General features: G+C 35.2%; 2 protein-coding genes across 2 annotated transcripts in view; both read right to left on the bottom strand.

Annotated features, from left to right (window-relative positions):
* LOC141288945 (iduronate 2-sulfatase-like) overlaps nt 1-2,041 on the bottom strand; it is a 16,636-nt gene extending 14,595 nt beyond the window's left edge. The window contains exon 1 of the mRNA XM_073821147.1: nt 2,021-2,041. Within this exon, the coding sequence (XP_073677248.1) occupies nt 2,021-2,041 (21 nt within the window). The remainder of the gene's footprint in view (nt 1-2,020) is intronic.
* The window catches only part of rnf20 (ring finger protein 20, E3 ubiquitin protein ligase), an 80,449-nt gene extending 67,547 nt beyond the window's left edge, over nt 1-12,902 (bottom strand). The window contains exons 1-10 of the mRNA XM_073820483.1: nt 12,799-12,902; nt 11,373-11,557; nt 11,019-11,087; nt 10,412-10,510; nt 10,169-10,316; nt 6,417-6,602; nt 6,194-6,309; nt 5,970-6,116; nt 5,365-5,439; nt 3,710-3,829 (exon numbers count right to left, since the gene is read on the bottom strand). Coding sequence (XP_073676584.1) covers nt 3,710-3,829; nt 5,365-5,439; nt 5,970-6,116; nt 6,194-6,309; nt 6,417-6,602; nt 10,169-10,316; nt 10,412-10,510; nt 11,019-11,087; nt 11,373-11,534 — 1,122 coding nt within the window. The 5' untranslated portion in view covers nt 11,535-11,557; nt 12,799-12,902. The remainder of the gene's footprint in view (nt 1-3,709; nt 3,830-5,364; nt 5,440-5,969; nt 6,117-6,193; nt 6,310-6,416; nt 6,603-10,168; nt 10,317-10,411; nt 10,511-11,018; nt 11,088-11,372; nt 11,558-12,798) is intronic.
* Nucleotides 12,903-13,431: the final 529 nt, after the last annotated feature.

The following is a 13,431-nucleotide window of genomic DNA, read 5'->3' as shown; positions in this document are numbered from 1 at the left end:
AATTATTTATTAGCCTATTAGTATTTTAATCCATAAAGCAAATGCTTTAAAAACACCTTTAAAAAATACTATTTTTGCATCCAGATGCTTTTAAAGAACTTTTCAATATACATGTTATCTTATATCTTAAATGAACTTGTATCTTAAATGTAAACCATGATTTCGTTGTATTCCCTGTGTAACGAATCTCTTACTTATAGCTACATTTTAGGTGCGTCTGAGCTTTGTTGTTTATGGTTTTTTTAAAAATCAAGAGTTGCGCGCACTCAACAAAACTGACAAGACTCATTTGAACGCTTCTGATAGACATTGCATTCCTAACCCAACAGAATCGTGTGTGGTTCGTTATAACACTGTAAAAACGCCTAAAAAGAATTACGGTGCAGATTATCTGATCTTAATGTAATGCCGCAATTTACATTTTCTATTCATTTTCATTTTATTGTCAACAGACGTAATATATTGATTTTGTTTGGGCAGGGGAATATGTCCAATTTAGTGGCATTTTTTGGCCCCAGGTCAAGCCTTCCCCAGCCTTACACACGCTCCGCCTATGATACTAACTATATATATACCCTTAGAATATATAGCCTATATATACCCACTTAGAATAATTTTCTTCCCGACCCGACACGCTAAATTTAATTCTCATTTCCAGAATCTCACATTTAACCATTTGGAAACAATGTCGAGTATAAAACTTTTTTCGCAGTACATCCATTATATTTCCATGTTCCACTTTTAAGACGTATTACAGCCCTGCATTTTAGTCCGTCAAAGATCAAATGCGGGCTAAAATTATATTTTAGACATTCAGTGGTGATTTAAAAAAAAATTGCAGCGCTGGAGGAACCACGAGACCAGGCTACCATGACGGTCCTGTTAGCAGCATTGAGCGCACGTTCAGCACAGCTTGGAAGGGTTCCTTGTTTAAAGCTTACCACAAAACACTGGCAAAAGTAAATACCATGACTGTCTAATAGTAAGGAGATATTTTAATTATTTATTTAGAAACTACTGTTTTCTGAGTCAGTGATGATGCAGTTAACAGTCCTCATATCCTCGTTGGACGCGCGCCTTTAGAGAGAAATGCATCTCTATGGACTAGCTACATAATAAAAACAGTTTTTGTTTTCTATTTGTTTTTTTCGTTAAGTAGTAATTTAAGTCTTTCTACATATTTATTTATCATGTCTGACAAAAAAATAACGGTTAAATATTTTCCACTGAAAAAAAAATGTAACTGATCGAGCTTGAGCCTTCATGTCCTAAAAATGTGTTTTGCTCTCTCCGCACAAACGATTGGATATGCACCTAATAGCGCATATTTATATCTATTATTATTTATTTCTTTTATTTTACATCTATGGATTTTAGTTTAGCCAATTCGTGATTTGAGAAGGCAAATTGAAAGAGTAGGTCAACTCACTGTCTGCCGCTTGGTCTTTAAGAAACAAAAAGCTTACGTTTAACGAACAAAAATGCTCCAATTTTTTTTTCTAAATTAACTTAATAAAAAGGAAACGAAATTATAAATACTTTGCCGTTACATACAGAATGAATTACCGATTATGGCGCCAGATATTGAAACAACAGACATAAATACTGTCCAAATAGCCCTCTTTGTGCAGGGCTTGGCCACAGAATGTTGTTCCTTGCGCCACCTGGTGGATATTATATGAAGCGCAACAACGTTTTAAAAAAACCTAAAAAAGCCCCTGCAGGCCGCCGCGTGGCGACGCGTGCTGAATTGCAGGCTGCCGCGTGAAAAAAGACGCATTTTTAATGGCCAGATCTGTAGCATCTAAAATCATATTGCGATATCTTAAATACTTATTGAGTTACAGACATGCAAACTTTGGAAAAAGAATAGTTATTCCATTCATGCAGCTATGTTCAATGCAGTTGTTTTGACAGAAGAAAACGAGATACATCTCTAGTTTCAAAAGTATTTGTTCTTCTGTTATTCTTCTTTAAAAAAAATATATTTTTTGAAAATGACCCACATTTATTTTCTTACCGCTGAAAACCGGCAAACCATGCAAAGCCTTAAAATTAAGATGTCAAAAGAAAAGTATGTTTCCCAATATCTATCTTTAATACTTCTTAAGTTACAGACATGCAAACTTTGGAGAAAAAACTTGAAAAGTGCTGTTTCCCCATTTCTGAACAATTACCACTGGCACATAATGGAACAAAGATTGGTAAAGTCAACAGATTTTACTAACAGAACTAACAATCTCTGTGTAAAAATAACATTATGATGCTGCCATCTTTCTGAAGTCATTGTTAATTTGGCTCTAAATCTCAGGTGAAAATTGCCATTTTGAGTAATAGTGGATTACTCAGTTCTGGATTATATTCATCCGAGACATGTAATTTTTTTTGCTTTCATCACTATCTTTCCTCAGAAAAAAAAAAGCAAAATCAAAAAATTGAGCTAGAAAACTTTTAAATTCTGTTGATTTGACACAGAATGACCTATAATTATTTTTCATTCAGGAAAGCTGCAGTAAATTCCACCGATACTAAAGGAGTGTTTTACTCTGGTCAGAGTATCTGCGTTTTTAAGTGTTAGCTGGTAAGCAGCTTTCTTTCAAGGACAAGATACAAAAGCGTGGAGTTTGTAATTTTCCACTCCGAAGAGCTGAACAGTTGACTGACTCTAAATTTAGACTTATTTATTTGGGTATTGCCTGAACAGGAGGCAATACTAACAATAAACATAAAATGGATCTAACAAGTTAAAGGATAACTATTGCCAAAATGCAACCTGGGCTGTTTTTTTTTTTACTGTAAACGAGACAAACTTATATCTAAAAGCATAATTACGACAAACGAGCCGTTTTTGAGATTGACCGTGATTTAGTTTTGTGGTCAGTGGCCGGTGAATGGGAGTTCTAGGGGCATACATTTGAGCGCATTAAAATCTATATTTTTACAACACTAAGAAGGCTCGACACACCATGAAACTTTGCTCGAAGTATCGCCTGGGTCTCTACACATGAACTCCAGCATTGAGAACATTGTTCGTGTACACACAGTTTACTAAAAAGAAAGTTTTTGAACAACTCACTTTCACTGTTTGGGTTTCCGCTCGCGGCCGTCTTGCCAGTCAAGAAGTGTCGATCTCCGAATGCGAGGATGGATAGCTCCTAAAGCATGTTTCCATATAAATGCACGGCTAATTCTTTGTTTTGTCGCAAGTGAAAAACAATATTAACCTTCTAGTTGTAAAAAGAGCCTCATATAAGCCTTATATTTCGTCCTATGGAGTCCATTCATTCGCATTCGGAGATCGACACTTCTTGACTGGCAAGATGGCTGCGAGCGGAAACCCAAACAGTGTAAGTGAGTTGTTCAAAAACTTTCTTTTTAGTAAACTCTGTGTACACAAACAATGTTCTCAATGCTCGAGTTCATGTGTAGAGACCCAGGCGATACTTCGAGCAAAGTTTCATGGTGTGTCGAGCCTTCTTAGTGTTGTAAAAATATCGATTTTGATGCGCTCAATTGTATGCCCCTAGTTCTCCCATTCACCAGCCACTGACCACAAAACTAAATCACGGTCAATCTCAAAAACGGCTCGTTTGTCATAATTATGCTTTTAGATATAAGTTTGTCTCGTTTACAGTAAAAAAAAAACAGCCCAGGTTGCATTTTGGCAACAGTTATCCTTTAATGACATATGTAGTCTCAAGGGCTTTACCTTCATGCTATTGTTCTCCTGGTAAACTGTCTGCAGGTCCTGCTGGAGTTTCTGGAGCTCACTGAGACGATTCTCAGCCAGCTCCCTGTTCTCCTCCAACTCACTGTTCATCTCCTCAAACTAACAAGAGACAAAAAAAGATTTCAAGGTATATTATGATTCAGTGCTAAAGGGGTCATCGGATGATTCTTTAGGGTCTTAATAAAAAGTCTGTAATATACTTTGGTTAAAAATTCTCAAAAGTAGTGTAAAAAAAACACACTTTTACCTTGTCAAAATTAACTCTGCAAAAAATAAACAAATTTAATTGCATGGTCCTTTAAATGCAAATGAGCTCTGCTCGCCCCGCCCCTCTCATCCTGGGATGATGAGCTGTAATGTTTACTTTAGCCGCATTTAGTGGCAAAACTTGCCAACAAGCACATTATTAAGAAAGGCCAACGCTTCGCATGAACATATACGCATATGTAGATCGGGATTGGCGCTTTTCTTTTAAAAACGAAAGTAACATTATCCGCTGCATCTTCAGCAGCTCATATGTCGGGAGTAAATGACTGCTATATTCATTATTACATCCAACAACAGAACACCTTAATCGCTCAATCTGAGACATTCTCGTCTTCCTCTGCACCCGAGTCACACAATGGCAATCAGAGTCGGACTGTTTCAGCTCGGTGAGGGCGGGTCTAAGGTAAGGCGCTCATGTCAATCAACTATTGTGGGAGCAGCCTCTGTCTGTGTCGTCACGCCGACAAGAAGCTGAGAATGACCTGATTTTAAAAGGGGATATTACTTTTAAAGATTAAAAAAAATACCACTGGGTGAGTTTTTAATCATTGTAGGGTGGTTGTGTACACAAACTGCCAACACACATTAATGTTCAAACAACATGTAAAAGTTAGTTTTGCATCCAATGACCCCTTTAACACAGTGTGACCCTGAACCACTAAACCAATTTTGGTCTTTTTTTTTCTAAATTAAGATATATGCATACAATAAATAAGATTTCCATTGATGTATGGCTTGTTAGAACAGGACAATATTTGGTTGACATACAACTATTTGAAAATCTGTAATCTGGGGGTACAAAAAAAATCTAAATATTGAGAAAATCGCCTTTAAAGTTGTCCAAATGAAGTTCTTAGCAATGCATATTACCAATCAAAAATTAAGTTTGGATATATTTACGGTATGAAGTTTACAAAATATCTTTATGGAACATGAAAGAAAAATTGATCATTTTGACCCATACAATGTCATTTTGGCTATTGCTACAAATACACCCGTGCTTCCTAAGACTGGTTTTGTGGTCCAGGGTCACATATGACAAACAAAACACTTTATATAACAACTTTATATTCTGTAACAAATTAATTTTGCCAAGGCTTAACCAACCCAACAACATATGTTAGAGCAGGCTAGCAAATATTAAAGATAGACCAACATTACCACTCATAAACGTGGGGTAAAGACACTTATTTATTTATTGACAGGAATTAACACTTTTGTTTAAGAAAGATGCACTATATAATTAAAAAGTGACAGTAAAGACACAAAAAAGGATTCTATAGTGTGCTTGCTTCACATTTACAGTAAAATGAATTCACACCATGTGCAAATTTTAAAACTAAATGTTCATATGACTGGTCATTTACCTTTCTTTTGTTGATGGTGATGGTTCCACATACACTGCTTGCTTCGCCATACACCTTATAACCTTTACTGTTCACCTGGTTATGATGGGAGAGCAATAGAAGTTACAACATACGTTCTGCCACATGGTAAAACAATAAAAATATTATATCTTGAGTTTACTATTACAAATGAGCATCTTCAAATATTTTGCAATGGCTTTTTTAAATCCATAGTCATTTGCCATTACTGCAATTACACACATTACTGGTATCTGAGAGATTACGGTTTATAACGTTTTAAATATGGTTATTTTTCTTACACAAATGCATCGATTCACTTCAGAAGACCTTCATTAACCCCCCAGAACTTTTGGAGTACTTTTTATGATGGATGGATGCACTTTATTTGACTTCAAAATCTCAACACCCATTCACTGCCATTATAAAGCTTGGAAGAGCCAGTTGTATTTGTCAGAAAGAAGAAAGTCACACACAGATGATGGCTTGAGGGTGAGTAAATCATGGGGAAATTTTCATTTTTGGGTAAACTATCCCTTTAAGATAAATAAAGCTAAATAAGGTCTTTTATGATTTCACGTTGACTTTGTAGAGCAAAAGCCACTTACCCTTTCCAGCACTTCTGCAAGGTGTGCATTGAGACGGTTCTCCCTCCGTCGGATCTTCTCCATGTCCCACTGAAGCTCCTCAATGAGACTCTGCAGCTCGCTGATCCTGTTATCAGCACGATTAGCCGCACGGCCCAGCGAACGAGACTAAACACACACATACGCTGTGAGCACTCAATACGACAAGGTTACCAGATAAACATGTCAACAAATCAACCGCCAACCTCGCTGGTCATGTGACTATGCTTCTGCGGGAGGCTGTCGGTCAGCTGGCGCAGACGCTCGTTCTCATTGGTCAGGAGGGTGTTGAGGCTGACAGCCACATCCCAGAGACTGCCATCTGAAGGAAGTCACAAGAACATGCATATTAAACGCAGAATGAACAGAAAGCTATAACATGATTAGTTTATTTAAAGGATTTACCCACAAAACTATAGTTTGTCTGACCTGTTCCAGACTCTGTATCTTTCTTTAGCTGGTCTACCGTGTTCTTGAGGTTGTCGTAGATTTCTACCACACGTCTGGCCTGTTTGCAGCTGGACTCCAATCGCTCCTGCAGCTCTGCATCTATCTCCTCACTGCTGCTGCTGGCCAGCATAGCCAGAAAGGAGGTTGCTCCCTCCCCCTGTTGACCTGTATGACACATTACAACAAAAACGTATTTCTATCTCAGTTAGAGGCAAGACTAGACCCATACTGCGACCAAAAAGACAGCAATCTTGCCTTCAAAGAACGAGGCTGTCAATTTTAAAGGGGGTCAGAGAGAATGCTGAATTTAAGTTTTCAAACACTGTGAGGTTCTACTGGGTGTCTAAACAGAACAAACACATAATATATTTCCAAAAACATTACGTCTCTCAGATTCTTAATTAAACAGGCTGGGACACACATTCAACTGCAAAACAGTTTGTAATACTTAAGACATGTTTTATTTAATATACACAAAAATATTTTAACTGGGTTATGTACTAATATATCAATACATGCAAATTAGAGGTTGACTGATTTTATCCATAATGCAGAACTTTTCATTATCAACTTTTCCCAATTTTACTGGGTTTTCCTGGGTTTCCCAATTTTACTCTTAAGTACTCTTACATTCATCTTAACTAGGGGTGTGCGATATAATGATTTTTTACTGTGGAGGATTAAAATGTCTCCACAATCTGATTTTGACAAAATATCGTGTGCCTTCGTCTCAATATACTGTACAAGACGACATACATTCACTCACAGGACACAACACTTATTCGCAATCACAAAAGTACATTATACGCGGTTAAATAACGAGCGCTGTTCTGGCATGCACTTCATGAGTGCGTACATCTGAAGTGAGCACGCGCTAAAAGCCTGTCAAACAGCGCCTGATTACTGGATCTTTGGTGTCTGATTCGCTAATACTGTCAAAAACACGCAAGGATTACATATAAACACAGTTGGTTATGTCTAAAGTGAAAGTAAACAGTTGAGAGAAAAACAGATGTGCGCCTGTACATTAGACGTGTGCAGCTCTTAAAGGAACACTCCACTTTTTTTTGGAAATTGGCACTTTTAGCCTATATTATATTACTGCACCTGCTTCGGCCATATTACGGCAGCAAACTTCCTTGACTATTACGCCAGAATGGCATGTAGTTCCTAATCTTATCGGCCTAGAAAATCACAGCTTTACATTTTCCACCAGTATTAATACACGATATAACTACAGAAGAGTCAAACGCGATGCTATTGGTCTCATAGAATTCAATGATCTATGCTAAGCTATGCTAAAAGTGATATCGCCAGAACAGGAGATCGGCTGAATGGATTTCAAAACGGTAAAACTCAATTTATTAACTCGGGGGGAGTTGGAGAATGAGCCTATTTCCAAAAAAAGTGGAGTGTTCCTTTAAAGCGACAAAACTAAACATGCTGCCGATTGTCATTAAAGGGACAGTTCACGCAAAAATTTACTCACTCACATGTTGTCCCAAACGTCTATTAATTTTTTAATACAAGATATAAAGATATTATGTGGATAACAGTAGCTGGTCCCCACTTACTTTGAAAGTGGAAAAAAATAAATAAAATACTATGGAAGTAACTGGGGACCAGCAACTGTTTGGTTACCTACATTATTCAAATACAGTCTATTATTTATATTAGTTAATTACATTTCTTGAATGCTACTGCTAAATACACCTGCTGTACTTGAAAATTAAACCACTGTTTGTTTTATTTGTATATAATGTGTATTTGCAACATGTAGCTTATCTTTGTTCTTATTTTTTAATAAAAAAAAAAGATTAAATAACGACAAAGATTTTTATCTTCGCCCACTTTGGCCCAAACATCTGTCATTCTTTTTATTTTAGATTTTGCTACCTTGTAAGGCTTTGGTTTTAAAATAGAGAAATTAGTTTGGCTGTACTGCTCAGACAACTTAGTAAAACCAACGTGACAAAGAATAGTGATAAAATCGTGATAGTTTTGGAAAAAACTGTGATATGATATTTTTGCCATATCGCCCACCCCTAATTATAACATAAACACTATAAATTAAACATTGTGATATATTATAACAATGTTTACATCCAAAGTTATGAATTGAATGCGCAAAATTGGAGTATCACATAAAGCATTATATATGTAAATATATTATATTACATATAAATATGTAATATATGTAAATATATTAATTTTCATATATAAAATTTCATATTTCATAATATTTTATTTTGTAAAATATATACATGTGTATTTATAAATACATAATAAATATACACAGTACACACACATATAGCATGTAAACAAACTTTAATTTTGAATCGATTAATTGGGGCTAATCGTATTGCAGCCCTAAATAACTGGGGGAATTAAAGAAAATAATCTTTTTGTTTATCAAGGATGCTCTACATTGATCACAAGTGATGATAAAGACATTTATAATGTTACAAAAGACTTTTATTTCAGATAAATGCTTCTTCTGAACTTTCTATTGATCAAAGAAACCTGAAGAAATTCAACATCATAATAAAAATGTTTTTTGAGCAGCAAATGAGAATATTAGAATGATGTCTGAAGGATCATGTGACTGGAGTAATGATGCTACAAATTCAGCTTTGAAATCACAGGAATAAATTACATTTTAAAATATATTCAAATAGAAAGTGGTTATTTTAAATCGTTTGTTTTTTTTTGCTTTGGATCAAATAAATGCAGGCTTGATGAGCAGAAGAGACTTTAAAAAACATTTAAAAATTTCCATCACTTGTTTCTGATGCAATACTTTACAATGTGCATAAAAACAGGGTGACTGAAACATAGCTAGTAGCTCACATGCAATCACTTGGCATAAATGGGCAGTATTTAGTGACTGTAAACAGCACTAAAACTATAATTGTGCAACCCTGACATTTATTAAAGCTTGTTAATCACATTAAGCTGTATCGTGATTCCTGTTTTTCCATCCCGGAATTTAAGATCTCTTAAAATGGTAATTAAAGGAGTAGTTCACTTTCGAACAAAAATTAACAGATAATTGACTCACCCCCTTGTCATCCAAGATGTCCTAAACGACCACAGCCGAGGAAAGAAGGGTCTTATCTAGCAAAACGATGAGGTATTTTCTAAAAACATTTACAACCTATATTCTTTTTAATCTCAAACGCTCGTCTTGCCGAGCTAGACAAGATGAGCATTTGAGGTTAAAAAGTATCAAATTGTAATTTTTTTAAAAAGAAAATAACCCATTGTTTTGCTAGATAAGACCCTTCTTTCCTCGGCTGTGATCGTTTAGAGCCCTTTGAAGCTGTATTTTGGAAGTTCAAATTCAGGGACACCATAGAAGTCCATTATATGAAGAGAAATCCTGAAATGTTTTACTCAAAAAACTATTTCTTTACGACTGAAGAAAGAAAGACATGAACATCTTGGATGAGAAGAGGGTGAGTACATTATCTGTAAATGTTTCTGAAAGTGAACTACTCCTTTAACACCACAGTTATAAGAAGACACTCTGCTGATCTGTGACTGACGTGATTATGATCTTTAATATCTTTTAAATGGACTGCTGTCTTGTCTGAGGCCCTAAGCCAAGACTCAGATCCAGACCAAGACATTAGGTTTTAAAACATTGAGCATTTTTTCCCCAAAATACTAAGAAGCATCTGACGTATTTGTGCAATCCATTTATTTCTATCTATAATAGTTCTTGTTACCTCTGTCTTTTGCTCTCTCCTGGTTTGAGTCTCCATCCGGTTCTGGCGTTCCAGGTTTCAAGCTGCGTCCTTCGGGAGGTTGGCTTTCAACGGGCTCGCTCCCCGATTGGTCATAACGACGCACTATTAATCGCACATTTTCATCAAACTGAAAAGAAAATTGGAATAAAAATCAGGATTTAAAATGGTAGAATTTGAGAGAAAAATAACTTTAATTTATATAGATTGTAAATAAAAAATTACCTGGTTCCAGTATCTGTTTAGAATCAACAAACTTGCATCATCTGTTGCTTGACGAGTCTCCAACCTTTCAATTCTCTCTCTCAGTTCATCCTCAATCACCTACAGCAAAACAGCCACAACAGTCTATGTTTGCATGTATATATATGTCTGTAACAAATATTTGCCGTACCACTTTTCAGTGGAAAATCACAATATATTGCAATAATAGTGTAATAAAACATTATACAATATAGTCCAATGGGGTTTATAAGATTTCCAAAAGAATGTTTTTGAAAGAAGTCTCTTTTGCTCACAAAGGCTGTATTTATTTGATCAAAAATACAGTGAATATTGTCACATATTATTACAATTCAAAATTTTAAAATGCAATATATTCCTTCCTGTGATTGCAAAGCTGAGTTTTCAGCATCAATCCTCCAGACTTTCAGAAATCTTTCGGAAATCATTCTAACATACTGACTTCCTGCTTAAAATACATTTATTATTATTATCCATGTTAAGAAAACAGTCGTGCTACAAAAATGTGACACATTTTTTTAAGAATCTTTGAGGAATAGAACACTGAAAAGAAAAGCATTTATTTGAAATAGAAATTTAGAAACTCTACCTGTCTTTGGTCAAGGGACTCTCCCAACTTTCTGTTTTTAATCTGCAAAGCTTTAATATCTTGCTCCTCCTGCGAGAACGAAATACAGTGTCAGTGGGACCCAAATGATATGGGATCAGATTCAGAAATCAGTTCTAAGATTCAGGTTTCAGAAATGAACATTTTTACATAACAGAGGAATACACGATAACAATACACGATTAACAGACAGACTAAGGACATATCTGCAAACAACATATCTGAACATTAAATGTAAGACGTTAGACATTATGTCCAAAAAAAAGAAGAAACACTGGGGAGACACAAACAACAGAAAGCTCAAATCACACATAAAGATCTCAAAAAGCATCTCACCTGGTTGGACCCTCCTCCCAGTTTGATGACCGTTTCTACAGCAGTGCTTCCTCCAGATCCAGTGCTCATGCCCTCTCCATCCTCAGCGCCCTTCTTCTTCTCCGGAGGAGCACCGAGGGTGCCAGAGCTGCTGGGATCACTGGGGCGCTTCTGACCTGACATCTCAAACCAGCAACGGGACCTCACTGTGGAAGACGATGAGAAACAGACACCAACACAGTCAATACACATTGATAAATCATCACAAAATACTGAATGATTATAGAGCGCAAGGCATCTGTATTGTTTCTGAACTGGAGAAATTCCTTGGAGAAATGCTCACATCCTTAAGTTATGCTTCAAAACAGCTGGACTAAATTACAAAACACTGGCTAATAAAATAATAATAAAATAATAACACTAATTATTGTTGTTTTGTTTTGTTTTATTATTTATGTTGCATAATAAATATAAAAAATGTTTAGAATTATTACTTTATTATTAACCTGGACCATAAAACCAGTCTTAAGTGGCATGGGTATATTTGTAGCAATAGCCAAAAATGCATTGTGTGGGTCAAAATTATCTGTTTTTTTTTTTTTATTCCAAAAATCATTAGGATATTAAGTAAATATCATGTTCCATGTAGATATTAAGCTAAATATATCAAAACATAATTTTTGATTAGTAATATGCATTGCTATGAACTTCATTTGGACAACTTTAAAGGCAATTTCCTCAACATTTTGATTTTTTGCACCCTCAGATTCCAGATTTTCAAACCATACATTCGTGAAAAGCTTATTTAATCAGCTTTCATATTATATAAATCTCAATTTTAAAAAATTGACTATAACTATAGTATCAATATCTTAAACCTTTAAGTTATACTAATATTTAAATTTAAATATGCCTGACAGAAGGATCTACACATTTCATATTTTAGTTTTAGACTTTTTCCTTAATGTATTAATAATAATAATAATAACAATACATTTTAATTATTATTAATATTAGTAATAGTAGCAGTATTAAAACAGAACTAAACATTACGCTAAACCTAAACTGATTAGTACAAAGTACTAGTAGCATGGTACACTGACAGTGACAGTATATCATTGTACCTTAATAATACCATGGTACTGAATGGTATTCATATACCACAGTATTAGCATGGCATTCCAGGGTATTTCGGAGAATATAACAGTATTTTATTGTTAGTAGACAAGTTAACACACACTCGTAACCGTCAAAAATGGATTATACAGTTACGCGAATGTAAGAAAATATATTTGTAGCTAAACTGCGGCGAGCCGGTGTAATCCCGATCACTGCACTGATCTATGAAAACACTGAGATCCGACGCCTCTCGGCGTTGAAAAACTCACTGTGCATTATTTAATAACGGTCGAACAACGTAGGTTTCCCACGTGTGTTATTATCTTACCCAATTTTGATTTCTATTGATTGTAGATGGTTTTGTGGATGTAGCTGTTGCGCTTCATCCATCGGCCGAGCCTCCTCCCGGAAACACAGCGCTGCTTCTCTTCTACCGCTGAAGGTGTCATCAGAACTGCAGCGCCACCCCACGGCGGTAGGACTGACTACAGGTGTGGCGCTTGGAAAAACGGCGAGTGTCACAACTGTATTTTTTTTTTTTTTTTTATTAACAAACTACAACAAAGATATATACAAATATAACAAGACATCCAAACAAAAAAAAATAAAAATAAAAAGTAAAAAAATAAAAAAATAAATAAAAATAAAGAGGTTTACATTTTACATTTTAGTTGCAAGTATGCAAAGATACAATTTGACAAAAAAAATATACATATATATACACATACATATACACACATATACATACACACCTACAATGTATATAAGATTCACTTTTCGATCAACTTTAACTCTTCAGCAAATACAATTGTATCTTTACATTTTTTACTATCAATACATTGAAGAGAATCTAGATATGAATGAAAATCACTCATAAAAACCTTTAAACAAGGTTTAGAATTATTTCTTTTACTTTTGTGAATATGAAATTTTCCAAATAAAATAATCAGATTTAACATAA

Source organism: Garra rufa, chromosome 16, assembly GCF_049309525.1.
Source record: "Garra rufa chromosome 16, GarRuf1.0, whole genome shotgun sequence".
NCBI classification, from domain to species: Eukaryota; Metazoa; Chordata; class Actinopteri; order Cypriniformes; family Cyprinidae; genus Garra; species Garra rufa.
This window is presented reverse-complemented; position numbering and strand designations above follow the sequence as displayed.